The sequence below is a fragment of the Dromiciops gliroides genome, chromosome 3 (genome assembly GCF_019393635.1).
Source record: "Dromiciops gliroides isolate mDroGli1 chromosome 3, mDroGli1.pri, whole genome shotgun sequence".
In the NCBI taxonomy this organism is placed as follows: domain Eukaryota; kingdom Metazoa; phylum Chordata; class Mammalia; order Microbiotheria; family Microbiotheriidae; genus Dromiciops; species Dromiciops gliroides.
The window spans coordinates 611,895,353-611,914,403 of record NC_057863.1 but is presented as its reverse complement, the minus strand read 5'-3'; the positions used below and the strand labels follow the sequence as shown (position 1 = coordinate 611,914,403).

Here is a 19,051-nt window from a genome sequence, read left to right as displayed (position 1 = left end):
AAAGATGTTAAATGTGTCCAGCTCAGCTCAGCGGCTAAGTGGAGACATGAGCCCAGTTCCCAACTATTTGAAAAGTGGAGATACTGAAGAAAGAGAAGAATGACTCAGCAGAGGCTGGGTGGCGGGGTGGGCGGCAGTGCCTGGGAGACGGCCTCGTTGGCTCCCCATCCAGCCTGGCATGGAGGATGGGGGAGCTGAGGGGGCAAGCACCGGCCTGGCCTTAGTTGGGATCGATGGGCAATAGGGGCAACACAGAACTCCAGAGGCCCCCACTGAAGTTTAGCTCCACATGCAGGAGCGAGGTGGCCTCAGGCAAGTTATAGAACGGAATCTATCAAAGGATGGGGTGAATGAAATGTTTCCTTCCAGTTCTGACCTTCTATGATTGGAAGACCAAAAGAGGAGGATCCTGTCCTAGGTATGGAGCTGAAAGGAACCCCAGGGATCACTGAACCCAGAGGTTCTCCAAAGGCGTGCCACCTGGAAGAAGTCCCAATTAAAATGCATCCCAAATAAAAGTGTCCAGAAAATTCCTTACAGCAAAGACTAATACTGTGCCTTATAAAGTCTGACAACCTCTAATGTTATCCTATACTCTAATCATACTGGAGGCCCAGAGAGGGAAAGTGATTTACCCAGAGTCACACAGCCAAGCTGGAACTTGAAGCAGGTCCTCTGGCTCCAAGCCCAGAGTTCTTCCTACTGTATCACCTGTATCATGACTTCCAGGACCCAGAATAGAATTGAACTCAATTCCACAAATATCTATAAAGCACTGACTGTGTGTAAGGCACTGAAGTGGTCCCTTTGTGGAGAAACAAAGTCAAGATGCCAAGATAAAAAAAAGCACACGGGGGCAGCTAGATGGTGCAGTGGTTAGAGCACCGGCCCTGGATTCAGAAGGACCTGAGTTCAAATCTGGCCTCAGACACTTGACACTTACTAGCTGTGTGACCCTGGGCAAGTCACTTAACCCCCACTGCCCCATAAAAAAAAAATCATACTTAGTTAAAAAAAGCACGCAATCCCTGCCTTAAAGACTTCCCTGACTTCTACTGGGAGGATACAGAGAAGTAAACAGAAGGTTAATTTGAGGAGAGAGAGCCCTAAAGGAAGGGGAAATCAAGGAAGGCTTCCTGGCAGAGTTGGAAGGTCTAAGCCTTGAAGAAAGCTAAGAATCCCAAGAGAGAGAGAGATGAAGAGGGAGGCCTCCCAGGGGAGGTGGGAGCCAGGGGGTGGAAGCACAGTTGACACTTGCACAGTTGACACTTGGATAGCATTTTGTAACATTTACTCACATTATCTCTTTGGAACTTCACAACCCTCCTGTGAGCTAGAACATGCAGATTTTTACTACGCCCATTTCACAAATAGAGAAACTGAGGCATGAGGAAGGAAAGCGCCTTGTTTGAAGTAAGTGGTAAAGCCTGGACTGGACCCCAGGTCTCCTGAGTTCCTTCCTCCCGGCACCTCTGTCCCAGGCTACCCTAACCCTTCCACCATGCTCTAAATTGGAACAGGGATGGGGGGGGAGGACAGATGGGCAAGGGGCCAGAGACTGCAGCTGCAACAGCTGTATGGCACTTTGGGGAGCTTGCTGGGGAGAAGGGGGAGGGTGTCCCACTGCTCCTTGCCCTCTGCTCAGGAGTAGGGCAGAGTTGATAAGAGGGTAAGTGGAAGGAAGACACAGTGGCTTCCTCTCACCTCTGTTCCTTTGCCGCCACCCCTCCCCCATTTCTGCCCCAGAGCTGCAGCCAGGGCTGGGTGCCAGGCATTGCCGCCACTCGCCCATGAGCCGCCTTCCTGAGTGTCAAGGCTGATGAGGTACTATCCCCGAGGTTGGCACCGGCCTCATAGGCAATCTCCCCCGTGTTCCAACACCATCACTGAGGGAGCCTAGAAAGGGTGTCGTGGGGATCCGGGGCAGCACCCCACCTCCTGGATGGAGGAACATCCTCTTCTCACCCAGGGGATGCTCTTGGCTGGATCTGATGAGCTTGTCCCAAACTTCCAGCTGCTCATAGCTGGGAGCAGGCCCAAGCCCCAGGCCCTTCTCAGACCACACCCCAGGGCAGCCTTCCTCCCCCCTCTAAACCTCCAGGGAAGAAGAGATTAGGGGCAGCTCTGTCATCCAGCTGGGGAACAGCTGGAGAGGTCAGGTCTCAGGAGACTCAATGGTGCTGATATAACAGTAAGGAGGACAACCCCACATGGGGCAAAGAGCAGGCGGCTGGAATCCAAGTTCTGATGCTCATTAGCTGGCTGGCTACAGACAAACACCTTTAATTCTCTGAACTTCTAGCAGGCCCTTGGTAAAGAAAGGGCGTGTGAGCCTGGGAACATTTGACGCTCCCAACCATACAGGGCCCTGCAGTTATCAAAACACCCGTTTTTCTCATTTGATTCTCACAAAAAACATTTGGAGGTGGGTGTGAAGCTCAGTGGCTGAGCAGATAGAGTGCTGGGCCTGCAGTCAGGAAGACCGGAGGCGAATCCAACCTCAGATACTTGCTAGCTGTGTGACCCCGGGGAAGTCACTTAACCCAGTTTGCCTCAGTTTCCTCATCTGTAAAATGAGCCAAAGAAGGAAACAGCAAACTGCTCTAGTATCTCTGCCAAGAAAACTTCAAATGAGGTCACCAAGAACTGGACACGACTAAGTGACGGAATAGCAGCAACTTGTAACTACCACTATCCTGTTACAGTCTGAGGAAACTGAGGCTCAAGAGGATTTAGGGGACTTCGAACCATTGCTTCTATGCTCCAGTCATACTGGCCTGTTTGCTGTTCCTCACACACAATCCTTCCATCTCCCACTTCCAAGACTTTGCCCCAGTTTCTTGCTCTCCCACTTCACCTCTAGGCCTTGGTTCCCTTTGGTATTCAGTAGGTGCTTACCTTCAGCAGGAGGTCTTTCCTAGTCCTCCCTCCCCTTAGTATATTTCTATGTAGGTCCATGTCCTCTTTCTCACTAGAATGTAAACCTTTACCTTGAGGGCAAGGATTTAGATTCACTTTAGTCTTTGAATTCCTGAGCTCAGTGCCTGGAAGTGCTCTCTAACCGATTAACTCCTTCAGTGCCAGAAGTTGAAGGGGCCTCAGAGATCTCATTCTACAGACAAGGCCCGAATTCAAGCACCTAAGGAAGCAGCTCTCCTGTCCCAAATCCAGTGTCCTTTCCCTGACACCCGAGATGCAAACACTCAGCTGGAACCAGATTCAAATATAACTGGGGAACAGTCAATGAAGCAAATAACAAGACCAAGAGAACAAAGACAATGGTCATCTGTGGCTCTCTAAGCTGCTCTGCACAGCAGGGATCCTTATGGATAAACCCCACCCACCTCCTATTGGAATTGGAAACTTCTGAGACGCAGGGAATATCAGATGTGACCCGGCCTGCCTAGAAATTCAGGCTGAGAAACAGAGAAAGAGGAGGCAAGGGGACAGCAAGGCTTCTGAGATCGCCTGGGCCCTGGGGTCAGGGCAGGTTCTGAAGACTTTGGTTCACATTTCGTTTTGCTTCTTACTAGCCATGTGACTCATGGCCCAGCATCCCTTTTCTGGGCCTCAGTTTCCCCACCATGAAAATAAGGGCGTAGTATCCTTATGGGTCCCGCACCCCCCAATATAAGCCTATGATAACCTCTAAGGACCATCTTAAAATCTTAGGATTCTATAAAGTCCCCTGGGAAGGAGGAAAGGGGATGAGGGAGGGAAAGGAATACGCATTTATATAGCACCTACTATGAGCCAGGCACCGTGCTAAGCACTTTACAAATCTCATTGAGCAACCCTATGAAGAAGGTGCAACTATTATTCCCAATTTACAGTTGAGGAAACTGAGGCAATCAGAGGCCATGTGATTCTCAATCCTATACTATATAGTAATACCATAAACTTATGACCTCTAAGGTCCTGTCTATCTCCAAATAAACTATTTGGAGTTTGAATGAACTTTTTTTTTTAATAAAAGTATTTTATTATTTTCCAGTTACATGTAAGTATAATTTTCAACATTTGTTTTCATAGGATTTTGAGTTCCAAATTTTTCTCCCATTCTCCCTTCCCTCCCCCCTCCTCAAGACAGAAAGCACTCTGACATAGGTTATATATGTACAATCTTCTTATTCTATGAATTCCCCTGGGAGGGGAGGCCTCTTTCTATTTTTCTCTGTGCCCAGAGGACACTGGCCACTTTTCTCCACCTATCTGGCCTCCCTTGGGAGCCAAAAGCTAACAATATTATTATGTCTGAAATATGGCCCAGAAGGCCCTCCCAATCTGAGCAGCACCTGCATGATCCCATTCCAAAGGAGGGGCCTTAGGGTGGGGCTTCACAGACTTTGGCACTCCTATGAAAGATAAGCAAAGAACCTTCATAAAATAATTGAAGCCTTGGATCATGGGATCAGAGATTGAGAGCTGGAAGGGATCTTCAAAATGTAATCCAGGCCTGTCCTTTTATAGATGGGGAAACCGAGACACAGAGAGGGTAAAGCCTCTAGCCCGAGGTCACAAAAGTTAGTAAGAGGGGGCGGCTAGGTGGCGCAGTGGATAAGCACTGGCCCTGGATTCAGGAGTTCCTGAGTTCAAATCAGGTCTCAGACACTTGACACTTACTAGCTGTGTGACCTTGGGCAAGTCACTTAACCCTCATTGCCCCACAAAAAAAATAAACACACACACACACAAAAACCAACAAAACAAAACAAAAAGTTAGTAAGAGCTGGGATTCTAACCCTGCACCATATGCATCTCCACTATGCCTCCCCAAGAGCCCACATACTCTCAAATGAGGTGACTCACATGTAAAACATCCTGTAAACCTCACAGCACCACATAAATTCTAGCTGGTAGCATTTTGTGTGTTATCTCTCCCATTAGATTGTAAGTTCCTTGAGAGCAGGGTCTGTATTTCTTATTTGAGAGAGTTTAGCACTCTGCCTAGAATATAGTAGGTGCTTAATAAGTGTTTATTTATTTATTTACTCATTTATTGATTGATTAGTTTATTTATCTATCTCTCCATCCATCTATCCATCCATTTATTTATTTTAGTAAGTGTTAACTGAATTGAATTGAAGAGGCTGTTAAAATGACTATTATCTGGTTTTAAAAGCACTTTCCCGGGCAGCTAGGTGGAGCAGTAGATAGAGCACCAGCCCTGGAGTCAGGAGGACCTGAGTTCAAATCCGACCTCAGACACTTAACAGTTACTAGCTGTGTGACCCTGGGCAAGTCACTTAAACCCAATTGCCTCACAAAACAAAACAAACTAACAAACAAGAAAAAGGATTTTCTTCCCAGGGATCCTTGGTGGGTAGTAGTACAAGCAACACCCCCACTTTACAGATAGGGAAATTGAGGCTTCTAACAGTCAAATGTAATTCCCCAAGGCCCAGTAAGTGGTGCCTCTTAGGACTCAGTCGCTGGTCTCCTAAGAATAGCAGTAGCATCTAGCATTTATATAGCACTTTAAGGTTTCCAAGGTGCTTTGCATATGCTAACTCCTTTGATCTTACAACATCATCAGAAGGTGGGTGTTATTACTGTCCCCATTTTACAGATGAGGTAACTGAGACCCAGAGAGGTTCAATGACTTGTCCAGGGTCACACAGCTGATAAGTGTCTGAGGCTGGTTTTGAACACAGGTCTTCTTGACTCCAGACCAAGTGTTTTATCCACTGCACCTTCTAACTGTCTTCTAACTTCAAGTCCGTAGCTTTTTCTATAAACAGCTAGGTGACCCAGCTCATAATGTGTGCTGGACTGCAAGGCAAGAAGACCTGAATTCAAATCCTACCTCAGAAACTTACCAGCCATGTGACCCTAGACAAGAGACAACCTCTCCTGGCCTCAGTTTCCTCATCCGTAAAATGAGAATAGTAGCACTTGTCTCTCGGGGTTGTTGTGAGAATCAAATCAGATTATAGATGTATAATGCTATCTAAATGCTATGATTGTTAAGTCATATTAGACCACAGACATCTTTTGGATCCTTGGGTCTGTGGCAGCTTCTACTCTAAACAAGGACCCTTTTGAGCCTCCTCTCATGAGCACATTGTCCCTTGGCAAGTCTGAAAATGGGGAATAACCATTAGACACCTCCCTTCTAGAGAGCTGTGGACCAAAGTGGAAACAAGTCCCCTTGGTATGTATGAGTATCCCACACCCCACTGTCAACTTAGTAATTCATACCAACACAAACAAATGCAAAAACTGTTGAACGCAATTATACAAGTACTGTAATTAATTTAAAAAAAAGTAATTGAGACCAATCCAGTTGAGTGGGAATGGGTAATTAATTACTCTAGTGGCTTAACAGATGCAATGTTGTTAACAAAGGCTACCAGAGTTCACTTGTTTCATTATTGGACATTAGTGGAGAATGGCTGTACGTGCTACATTTTTGTCAAACTTTATTGCCCTGAGACAAAGCCCCAACCACCTCACCTTAGTTAAGGCGTGTGCCGCCTTGCCTCAGAATGAGAGGCCAGTGAGAAATGAGAGACAGAATATTGGTGCCCTTACTGTGACCTCACTAGGTTTCCTGTGACATCACAAAGAAGTAAATCACAGAATGAGCGAGCGGGCAGGTGTTATAGGACATACATCGTCAGAGTTGGTAGGGGTCTTCGAACATAAAATATCAGAGCCAGAAGGGCCTTTAGAAGGAAGGAGACACGGCACAGTGGATGAAGCACCGGCCCTGGATTCAGGAGTACCTGAGTTCAAATCTGGCCTCAGACACTTGACACTTACTAGCTGTGTGACCCTGGGGAAGTCACTTAACCCCCATTGCCCTGCCAAAACAAAAAAGAAGGAAGGAGACAGAATAAAGATGTCAGCTCATGGGGTCCACAACGCTCCCAAGTGGCCCAAACCAAATTAAAATGTAACTGGGAAATATTTAACAAAATAAAAATACGATATAGCATAGCTAATGTCATGTATAGCTTTCTAAGTCAGCTCGGCCTTAGAACACAGAACAGGAGGCTTAAAAGGGGCCTTAGAATTTAGAAAACTGTGTCCTCTCTCAACCTTGAATGTTGAATGTCTATGAAATTACCTAGTCCAACCCCTTCGTTTGATGATGAGACAACACTGAGCCAGGGAGTCACTAGTGCAAGGTGATGTGGTTAATAAGAAAAAGAGCAGGACCAAGCCCAGAGCCCAGGTCTCTTAGCCAAGGTCTCTTTCCCCTACAATCCCACTGTCTCCATTCCACAGGCAGCTACCAGTGCCTGGCCAGAGGGCTCCTGAAGAGGCTTTCCAATGGACAGGCAGCCAGGAGTGGGGGAACAGGAGTGGGATGCTGGGGCCTGGGGGACTTGAAAGGCCCGGCATGCTCGGAGCTGAAAGAATCTCCTTGTTCCAATTGCTTTTACGGATCCCGCCCCCAGCGGCCCATGGGCCGCTCCCTGCTCCCCTCTCAACAGGGCTATTGACGAGGGTTGAGCCAGCAGCTCCGATCCCAGCCCTGTGAGTTCCACACATATTTCTGGGTTTCTGTCAGCTCCACTCTGGCCCCAGAAGATCCCAGCTCCAAGGCGGGTGCCCCTTAGGGGGGTGGGAGTGGGGGACAAGGGCGAGGAGAGATGGCGTCAAGGCCAAAGGGATAGAGGCCTGTGGCTCGCCGGCCTGCTGCCCACCGCATTCCTGGGATGGCCCCTCAGCAAATGACTTTGACCCCTTCCCACCCACTACACCCGCCAACTCAGCCCTTTCTCCCCCACAGTCCTACTCCCAAGGGCTCTGAGAGAAAGGCAGAAAAAAAGGTCAGAGATGGCCCTGATCTCTCACCCCAAAAACAAGGAAGAGCAGGCGAAAAACACAGGCTGCGTCTGGGTTCGAGAGAACTGAGCATCAGTCCCGGCTCTAACACTTAACCATCTGGCTGATCGTGGGCAAGGAAATTCATTTCTCTGAATCTCAGTTTGCAGGTTTGTAAAACGGGGAAAGCGACACATCCACCAGCTCCCTCCAGGGGAGTTTGTGAGGGATACCCTTTGTTAAGCTTTACTCTTTGACTCCTTGCCCGGGAGTTTTCACAGCTTAGAGCTGGGCTGAGAAGACAGAGAATCTTGGCTCTAGAAATTGCTTCCATTCTCCCAATGTTTTGTTTATTTCAGCCTAAGACCAAGTGACGGTTGGATCCAGGAACCACAGTCAGACCCCATGACTCTGAGGCAATGAAAGGCCCCATCTCAAAAACTTTCTAGGGGGCACTTAGGTGACACAGTGAATGGAGCACCAGCCTTGGAGTCAGGGATATCTGAATTCAAATCTAGCCTCTGATACATACTAGCTGTGTGACCCTGGACAAGTCACTTAACCCTGATTGCCTCAAAAAAAAATCCCAAAAAACCCAAACCCCAAAACCTTCTAGGACCCTACTACTCCTAAAATAAAAATATAAATTCAGCTTGGCATCAAAGGCTGCACCCAATATAGCTCCTACTTCCCTTCCTAGCCTCATCTCATCACTTTTCCTTCACATAGTCTCTGTTTCAGCCTAACTGGATCATTCCTCAATATCATCCTGCCTTTTACTACCTCCAAGCATTTTGTTTTGTTTTGTTTTTTGCAGGGCAATTGGGGTTAAGTGACTTGCCCAGGGTCACACAGCCAGTAAGTGCTAAGTGTCTGAGGCCGGATTTGAACTCAGGTCCTCCTGAATCCAGAGCTGGTGCTCTATCCACTGCACCACCTAGCACCTCCAAGCATTTGCACAGGCTGAGCTGCCCTTTCTCATAATGCCCAAATGTACTCTTTCTTTCTTTCTTTCTGCAGGGCAATGAGGATTAAGTGACTTGCCCAGGGTCACACAGCTATTAAGTGTCAAGTGTCTGAGACCAGATTTGAACTCAGGTCCTCCTAAATCCAGGGCTGGTGCTTTTATCCATTGTGCCACCTAGCTGCCCCACAGACTCACTCTTTCCTCTTCACCTGACATCATCCTTCAAGGCCAAGCTTGGATGCTTCTCCTCCATGAAGCCTTCCCTGTCCCTCCAGATTTTCTTAGCACACACACACTGCTCCCCATCCTGCTCTCTTTTGCATCATCCCTTTCTGTAGATGTGTCCCACCCTACATCACACCATGAGAGCAGGGACAATTTTTCACCTTTGTAGATCCAGCACCAACTGGAGGACCTTGTGCATGGTAAGAAAGGGGCGTCAACAAAACATTGAAAAATATACACAGAAGGGGGAATAACCAAGTTCAAAAAGGGACACAGACAAACAGGGCAGTGTTGAATCTACTGTGTTAAATTTAATATATGCTAAGTAAAAAAAAAAAAAACCCAACCCATGCTGGACACATAACAGATTCATGGTGTCAAATACAATCTTTGCTTTCTGTTCTTTGTATAAGTAAATATTTGTATCTGTTAATATCATCTATAATGAGAAAAAAAAGAAATATGGAGTAGAAATGAAATGTTGAGAGGACATGTGAAATGGAAGATGGGAAGGTTATCTTTCCGAAGAGCTAAGGAAGTCAAGGGGTTGCCTTGGTCCTCTGCCACTTGAGCCTCAGTTTCTTCATCTGTAAAATGGGTCTCAAGGCTACAGATAAGTTAAGCATTGTTACTGGGCAACCCCCTTTCAACTCAATGGAACCAATATTAAATAAGTGCCCACGGTGTCCAAAACAGAACTCATAATTTTCCCTCCCAAACCCTTCTGTTCTTCCTTTTGTTTTTTTTTTTTTTTGGCGGGGCAATGAGGGTTAAGTGACTTGCCCAGGGTCACACAGCTAGTAAGTATCAAGTGTCTGAGGCTGGAGTTGAACTCAGGTCCTCCCAACATGCTGGAATGTCCTCTCTCCTTCCTTATCTTTGCCTCAGATTTCCCAGTTCCCTTCAAAGCTCAGGTCAAGTGCCAGCTGTTACAGAAGACCTTTCTTCCATACTTCCCCTAGAAAGACTTTTGCGTTTACTTGTCTGTGTGCACATGGCTTCTCCCAGGCAGAAGATAACCTTCTTAAGGACACTAATTTGTTCCCTTTTTGTTCCATGTTCTGTTTTCTTACCCTGAAAGCCACAAAGCCCAGTTCCACTCCTTGGGACCCTAATCCAAAGGAAGAGGAACAATATGGTGGCTCCATTGGTTCAGAGGAGGCAGAGATGGAAGAAGGGAGCTTCCCTTCTAGGTACAGGTTGGACTGGAGGGTCTACCACAGTGCCTACCATATATGGTGAGTGCTTAATAAACATTTACTAATCAAATGAATGAGCAAATGATTACGCATGAATGTTGTGGCGTTAAAAGCTTAGATATCTCTTTTAGGACCTTCCAACTCCTCTCTCCACACCAATCCCCATCCTACTGGACCCTTCCATCAGTCTCTAAGGAACAGCCCCAATACCTAGGATTGGAAGAGATCCTTCAGAGGGTCCAAGCTTAAAGGGCCCAAGAGACTCTTCCTGATCTTACTGGCTATAACTGGTTACCTCCTGCTGCCCCACTGATGAAACCAAGAACAGTGGAAACACCACTGGTGTGGGACTCAGGAGACTCACTACTGTCCCATCTAGCTGTGTTACCTTAGATAAGTCACTTTAACCTCCATTTCCTCTTCTACAAACTGGGAGGGGGGGGGCGGAGTTAGACTAAGATGATCGCCAAGATCAGAGGATTCAGAGCTAGGTGGAATCCTAGAAGACAGAATGTCAGGGCTGGGAGGAAGCCAGAAAGGGAGGCTGTGTAGTATGGTAGAAAGAACATTGGCTCTGAAGTCAGAAGACCTGGGTTTGAATCCTACCTTGGACATTTATTACAGGTATGTGACTAAGCCACTTGAACTCTCTGAGCCTCAGTTTCTCCATCTGTAAAATAAATGGGGGTTGGGGGCATGTGACCTCAATGATCTCTAGCTATGATCCAGGATGACCTGGGGCAACTCAACATCTCTGGCCTTGGTTTGGGGGGGGGGAGGTTGGACTTAAGGACTCCCAACCCTAAATCCATGATTCTATAGCCATCTAAACTTAGCCTTTCACTTCCAGATGAGGAAACTGAGACTCAGATTGGTGGCCTCCTCCAAGTCACACCCAACAGGTGGAAAGGCTAGAATGAAAAGCCAGCTGTGTGACTCCCAAGCCAGGATGCTCTTGCCCCCGCCCCACACACTGCCCCCTTCCAGCTTCCCAACACTGAGCCCAGCCTCCCTGTCCCTCCTTCTAAATCTCCTCCCCCTCGGGGGCCCCGATCTTGCACGGGGAACTCACATCCCAACTTGTCTGGGCATAGACAGAGAACAAGCCCAGGCTGGGGGCAGGCAGGGGGTAGGCAGCTCCTCCGATCCATACAACCAGCCCTTGCCCAGGGGATCGGGCCACCAGGGACAGGAGGAAGGAGGGTCCTGTCTCTGCCTGCTGTAAAGTGAGGGCTTCTCTGGCTCCTTCCAGTTTCTTCCTGTTCTGCCCAAGTAGCATCTAAGGAACTCCCAGGCCCTGGGGCTGAATAATAAGTAAGCATCACCAGCAGCCAACACTTCTTCAAGGCCTTCCCTGCTTACGAAACCTCTTCTAATATCCCTGACAGAGAGATAGCACAAGGATGATCAGAGGCCACGGAGCTCTAGGCTCAGGAGAACTGGGCTGGATTCCCCTGGTGTCCTCCGGGATATGGGGCCAAGTGGAAGGGTAGTGTAGTGGATAGAGCTGGCTCTCTTAGCCAGGGAGACTTGGGTTCAAGTCCTGCCTTTGATACACATCACCTGGATGGCTAAGTCACTGAACCTTCAAGGGCTCTGGGTAATTCTGCATGACCTGCACTGGTGGTAGATGGAGTTCTTTTCATCTGGGAATTCCCCATATCAATAAAAGCATAGCTCTAGGCTCCATACCCATCCCTAAAATGGGGCTTCTGTGAAAGAATCATGGGAGCCTGGATCTAAAGCTGGAAGGGCCCTTAGAGGACATGTGGTCCAACCCCCACATTTTACAGAGGAAGAAACTAAGGCCCAGAGAATTTAAGTGACTTGGTCATATAACCTTAATAAATGCCTGAGGTAGGATTCGAACCCAGATCCTTTGACTCCAAAGGCAATGCTCTTTCTACTGTATCCCATTGCCTCTCTAATCAATTTGTAAATCTGGCCATGCTATTCTCTGCACTATTTTATGGAAGAGGAAATAAAGGCCCAAGAGGGTGATTCAGCCAAGAGATCCAATTTCTCTGACTCCCATTCCTATTCTCTTACTATGAAGCCAATCAAGTCCATTTCACTGCTTTAATAGCCAGAAAATACAATGGGCTACATTCAAAAGGAAGAGAGACAATATGGGGGTTCCGTTGGCTCAGAGCTAGGAGGAATGGATTTTCCATTTAGATATAGGTTAGCCTAGAAGGCCCCTTCATGAAGTCTTCCAAATCTCAAGTTCTGTGATTCTGAGAAATCCAATAACCCCATTTTACAGAGGAGGAAACTGAGGTCCGTAACTCATCTCAGGTAACACAGGCAAGAGATAGGACTCAATCCCGGCCCTGACTCCAAACCCAGGGCTCTTTCCACCACACCAAGTTGCCTCTCCTAGAAGTGGAAGATGGGAGTGGCTAATAACTAACTCTATCAAGGAGGAAAGAGGGAGGTCTGAGGCCCAACCTTTTCCCAGCAGCCCAACTTACAAGGAGACATGAGGCCCCAAGGCAGGAAGTGGGCTATCTCAGTCACTTCCCTCTTCATGTTTGGAAATGTTACAATCACATCTCCTCACCACCAATCTCCCCAGTCAGGCTGGCCACAAGAAATGAAGGGTCAAGACCCAGCCCCAAAACCCACAAGCTCAGGAAAACTCCCCCTCTCTAGGCAGGAAAGCCCAGTGACTCACACAGAACTCTTGGGGCCTCGCCTCTATCCCACCACCTCCAGGACGCCCACTGGGATCTCTCTCCCCACTCTCAGCTCCCATAGCACCTCTGTCTTAGGCACTCTCATGGATCATGGCTTGCTGGCATTACCCAAATGTGCTCAGCAGCCCTTTCACAAATGTTCACTGAGCAAATATGTTCTGTTTCTGATGCTGGGGCCTGACGGACAGGGGGCATTCAATAACTTTGTCCAACCGAGCTGAATCATGGGGCTGATAAAGAACAATTCAAATCATTTCTCTAAACATTAAAGCCCGTCCTAAGGGTGAGAGCCGGTGCCTAGTATTGAGCACACACAGATGAAAAGTGACAAAGGGGAGAGGAAGGAAGGATGGCACAGCGAGGACCATCGCAAGGGAGAAGATACACACAGGACGTGGGTAGCTAGATGGGACACAGTGGATAAAGAACCAGCCCTGGATTCAGGAAGACCTGAGTTCAAATCTGGCCTAAGACACTTGGCACTTTGTGACCATGGGCAAGTCACTTAAACCTCATTGCCCCACCAAAAAAAAAAAAAAAAGATACACACAGGACAAGAATAACAACCACATGATATTTAAAGATTACAAAGACCTTATCTCCTTCCAGTCTCATAATAACCCTATGAGGCAGGCCGAGCAAGCAATATTGAATCCACTTTACAAAGGTGGACACTGAGGTTCCAAAAGGTGAAAGTATTTTTTTCTCCAACTATGGTATTTATCATCTTGGGGCAAATTATTCCTCCTTCCTGGGCTTCAGGTTCTCCACTGGGCATAGAAAGGGGTTGACCTTTTGATGACCTTTCTGTCATAAACCCCATGATCCTAGAAATGTCCGAGTCAGGACTCAGACTCAGGTGTTCAGAAGGCAAGGCCAAGGAATGCATGGTCCCCAGAGAGGAAGGATCCAAGGCGGAGAACTGACTCCCCTCCGCCTCTCTGGAAACGTCCACAGACCTCTCAGGAACCCAGTCTGCCATGGTAGGGAGCCCACCCACTCCCTTTTCCTTCCTGGGAGGAAATAAGACCCCAGGCGAGTTGGGGGGGGGATGGTGGTAATAAAAAGTGGTCGGAAGGAGCCAAGAGGATGTTACCCAACGGCTCCAGGTGGGATGGGAGTCTGGCTGGAAGCTAGAAGAAACATTTGGGGATCATTTAGTCCAACCAGCTCCTTTTATAGGGGAGGAATCTAAGACTCCGTCAAAGAGATGTGGATTGTCCAAGGTCACAGAGATCAGAAGTGACTTAGCTGCGATTCTCCTCCATGCCAAGTCTTGGGGGGGGGTCCCACTAAACCCGCCTGCTTTGACATTCCCATCTGGAGTCCCCGAGTGGAGAGAGCACTCCAGGCACAACTTGGGCTCTGTGCTCCTTAACACGCTGAAACCTTCTAGGTGGAGGAAGGGAGGGAGAGAGGGAAAAAAACTAAGTGTACTTAGCACAGGCTAGAGAGACTTGGGGGGCTTAGGACTGCTGGGCCTTCCAGCCAGAGGAAGAACCTGATTTATCATAGAGCAGAGGATGTTGGAGCTGGGGGGAGGAGGAAGTAACTTTTGAACACAAGACTTTAAATATAGGAGGGACCTCAGCCTATGCAGTATCAAAGGGACTTAGGACCATAGATGGTGAGCAGGAAGGGACTTTTGAAGCTGTCTAACTCAAACCCCTCATTTTACACATGGGGAAACCAAGGCTCAGCAATTTGACCAAGAGTAAACAAGGAATAAGGAGCAAAAATTATTGTGACTCAAACTTTTTTTTTTTGGTGTGGCAATTGGGGTTAAGTGACTTGCCCAGGGTCACACAGCTAGTAAGTGTCAAGTGTCTGAGGCCAGATTTGAACTCAGGTCCTCCTGAATCCAGGGCTGGTGTTTTATCCACTGCACCACCTAGCTGCCCTTGTGACGCAAACATTTAATGGGGGGGGTGTAAATTTATTGATATCTTTTGTTTCTCATCCTTTTTTTTGTTGTTGTTGGGGCAATGAGGGTTAAGTGACTTGCCCAGGGTCACACAGCTAGTAAGTGTCAACTGTCTGAGGTCATATTTGAACTCAGGTCCTCCTAAATCCAGGGCCGGTGCTCTATCCACTGCGCCACCTAGCTGCCTCTCCTCACTCATTTCTAAACAATTCACTCTTCCCCACCCCCGCTCCTCATCTAGTTATTTTTAAACATTCCAATAAGGTGCTGGAGGGGAGTCAGAAGGGCTGAGTATGGGTGTGTGGGTGTTGGTGGGGGGAAGAAGAGGGTATCTGCAGGGGTTTGGGGGAGCTAGCCAAAGAAACAATTTCATCCACATGACCGTAATTCCCATATCTCTGCTGGAGGATGGATTATTGAAGAAGGCCGGGCACACATTTTTACGTTCCCATTTTACAAAGGAGGAAGAAGCAGTCTCAGAGAAGTAATGGGATTCATGCAACTAGTAGGAGTAGAAAGCCTGGTTCAAACTCGGCTTTCTTCCCTCCCCCACAGGTCTACAGCCCAGAGAATCAGGAGCTGGGATGTTGAGGAAGAGTGGAGGGGTGAGAGGGGCCCAGCCAATCTAGTGAGCTCTAGCAGGACAAGGGTCTGTCATGGGGCTTGCTAGGGGAAAGGGGGGAGTTAGAGTGACTAAGGCCCAGGCGAGGTGAGACTACCCATGGTAGGAGAAGATGAAGTCATTGGTAGATAGTCACTAGGTAAACATTTGCCGGGTTAGAAAAATCTCACTTCTGGCCAGGAGAGTTCTGGGGCTGGATGAGGGAGCGTGAAGGCGGCTTGCATGGTTCTCTGGAACGGGCCTGGCACATCTCCCCAGATTCCACCCACCCAACCTCGGCCGAGGACTCCCTGCCCACTGACCCCGCCCCAGCCTCCCCTCCAATTCCCTAGGCCTCTCACCACGACTACTTTCCAGGCTTTGGGAGTAGAGCCACTCCCTTCTATTTTCCTATGAATGGGACCAATGACTCTGGTGTCCGGGCTCAGGAGCTGGGGAATCTGCCTCCCTTCTTCCCCCAGCCCTCAGCAGCTTCTCAGGACACTAGTCTGGCAGAGAAGAAGAATGTAAGAGTCTAGGGCTATTAAAAGCAGCAGATTTACAGTCAGAGGGCCTGAGCTCGAAGCCCGCAGTCTGCCACTTACTATCTGTGTGACCTTGGGCATTATTCCCCGGCTCTAGGTAAGCCTCAGTTACCTCATCTGTAAAATGAAAGAGGCTGGTGCACTCCACGGGTCTTTAAGATCCCTTTGGCTTTAAAGCCCAAGATCTTGCAATCTTGGGCCCATCCAGACTACAGGCCCTTGTATAACTAAGTACTTGGTTAAGAGAAACTGTAACTAAAAAAAAAAAAATCCATCCACAGAGGCAGGGGTGAATGAACCTGGTAAAGAACCTCTCCACCCACATTCAAAAAGGTTGATCCTGAGCTGACAGCCACACTCATGGTCCATTGCTGTCCGTGGCCTTTCCAGGATTGTCAATCCTGGCAGAACTTGCGCTCTCCTTAGAGCTTCTAGAACCTTTTAGAACCCAGGTTCACCTTACTGGGTCATAGCATCAGAAGAAGCTATTTTAGTGGAGTTGGTCTTCTGGGAGGGATGGGGGAAAGAGCTGGAACCTCCCAGCTCTTAGGGTCCAGAGGTGTCAAAATAAGTGCATTAAAATGGAGCTGGGAAATGTTTAACCAAAACCAACCAAACAAACAAATAAAAAAAAAACCCAAAACAACACAACATAGATTATGCTAACTTGTGGTTTTCTATGTTGATCTGCTGCCTGAAAGGATGCCTTTCTATTTACCACTGCTCTAGGACCACCCCATCATTTTATTCATTTTACAGATGAGACGCCTGAGTCCCACAGAGCTGAAGTAAGTTTAGACCCAGGGCCTCCTACTCTAAGTCCAGTACAATTATCATGACGAAGATAAGCTTAAGGCAGCATGGTGTAGTGGTTAGAGCACTGAATTTGGAGCCAAGAAGATAGATTGCCTCCTGCCTCGGATACCAGGTGTGTGAACCCAGGCAAGCCACATCTTGGTTTTCTCTTCTGTAAAACGGGGGAGGACGGTCTTTAAAAGCATCTAAGGTACCTTCCAGCGTTAGGCCTGTGATCTTCTGAATGCTCAGACAATCTACCTTAAAGGAATGTTTTGATGAAATTACCTAGGCAACCTCCAAGCGGGACACAAACATCCGTTAGAGCTATCTGGTTATTTGCCGAGATTTCAGGAGACTTTTTTTTTTTTTCCCTATCCATCTCTTTCAAGCCTCATGACAGTGATTTCCCTCTCTGACTTTAATTTTTCTGGGCCTAAATTCGCCCATCTATAAGATGAGGGGATAGAGGCAAGATAATGACCAAGGTTCATCAAGTCCAACGACTGGAGATCAGTCCCCTAGTGAATGATCTTGTACAGGGTTAGTTAGTCTCTTGTTCTGAGGTAGAAGATCCTTAAGGGCAGGGTCAGATTGGATGAGTCAAATATATACTTATTAATGGAAAAGCAGCTGTTCTCTGGGGCCCTTCCCAGCAGGGTGCCTGACCAGGGCCCTCCCTAGGGCTGAGGCTCACAGCAGGCTGCTGCCAGGAATGAAAGAGCTTACTCCTGTGGGCAAGTCCCTTCCCCACACCCTGTCCCAGGCCTCAATTTTCCTCCTTTTAACAGAGGCATCATAGAATGTAAAAAGGGACCACATGATGGAGGAATCACAACCCCCTTCAGTAGATACCATTGAGGATACACAGCCTCCAAAGCCAGTTCTAGCCAGTCTTGTTCCCAAATAAGTAGCCTTAAGGTTTCCCACAGACCTCATCCCCACAAAAAGGAATCCTCAGGGTCATCCCGGCCCAGTCTACAGAGCAAAAGAAGTGGGGAGGATATGGGCCCCCGGCCACTCTCCCAATACCTTAGAGATCATTGAGTAAACTGAGGCCAAGAAAGGTGAGGTGACTGGCCCAGGGAGAGGAATGGTCTCTGCTCGTCCCCCCTATAAAAGCCCTATTCTCTCCATCGGAGGCAAATGCTCCCAGAGAGGGGTCTCCCAGAGAGGGTCCGGCCTCCCACCCGAGACGCTGGGTCCACCCACTCTCCCCACTAGAAGCGACGACCCCGCCTACTCTTTCCACGCGCGGGGCCTGACCCCGCCCATCCTCTCTGGATTCTCTCCCCTCTCCACTCCCCTGAGGCCGGCCCAGTGCGTGGCACGGGCAGGTCACCCAGGGCTAGCCAAATTCCTAGTGTCTCCCGGGCGGCATGGACGGGGGCTTGGGCCTCTCATTCCCGGGCCTGAACAGCTCCCCTGGACAAGCCTTCCCCTCTAGGGTCGGAACCCGGGGGCCGGAGGAGGGGGGCACGGTCCTAGAGGGCCCCGCCTTGCCCTCTGCCCCGAGAGACCCCGGCAGGGGCACGGCCGCTCCCCAGCCCCCGGGACTGATCGACCGAGAAGCCAACTTTTCTCCGGGCGCTCAAAGTTTGCCGAATCCTTGGAGGACTTTGCCGGGTTCTTGGAGGGCGCGGGCTCCGGCCTCTCCTTCTGTCTGCAGCCCCAGTGCCCTCTCCCCTCCAGCCCAGCCCTCTGCTGGTCCGGGGAGTCCGGAGGCATCGCGGGGCCCGCGGAGCCATCAGCCCGGGGGAAGGGGGGAGGCGCGTGGCCAAGGTGCCGAGGCAGGAGCGCGGCCGATCCCCGTCCCCTGCCCGTCCCTCCCGGTCCCCGAAGCCCCAGCCCACAGGCGGCGGAATCCACTTGCCCTCCGGGCACACAAAGTTTCCAAAGTTGCAGAAGAAGCAGAGGAGGGGGGGATGGAGGGGAGGGAGGGCAGGGCCGGACTCACGCTGAGGAGGGGGCCCAACAGCAGCAGTCCCAGCGGCGGTAGCAGCCGCCCCGTCCGCACCGTCCGCGGCCCCATGTCTGCGGCCCTCTCGCCTCGGCACGGCTGGGCTCAGGCTCGGCGCGGCGCCCCGGCTCTCTGCCCCCCACTCCCAGCCCCCGCCTCCCACCGGCCGCGGCCCCGCCTCCGGCCCCGGCCCCGCCTCCGGCCCGGCCCAGGCGGCTGGAGCCGGGGCCGCGCAGCCAACTTGGCCCTTTGTCTGGGCCCCCGATCCCCCCCCCCCTCCCCAGCGGGGCAGCGGCCCAGGGCCGGCTCCCCGCCAAACCCGGCCTGGAGTCCGGGATGGGACCAGGGGGCGAGGGCGCG

The 19,051-nt window shown here is 49.5% G+C and overlaps 1 protein-coding gene across 1 annotated transcript in view; it reads right to left on the bottom strand.

Annotated features, from left to right (window-relative positions):
• HSPG2 (heparan sulfate proteoglycan 2) overlaps positions 1 to 18,794 on the bottom strand; it is a 164,218-nt gene extending 145,424 nt beyond the window's left edge. The window contains exon 1 of the mRNA XM_043994717.1: positions 18,689 to 18,794. Coding sequence (XP_043850652.1) covers positions 18,689 to 18,763 — 75 coding nt within the window. The 5' untranslated portion in view covers positions 18,764 to 18,794. The remainder of the gene's footprint in view (positions 1 to 18,688) is intronic.
• Between the last annotated feature and the right edge of the window lie 257 nt (positions 18,795 to 19,051).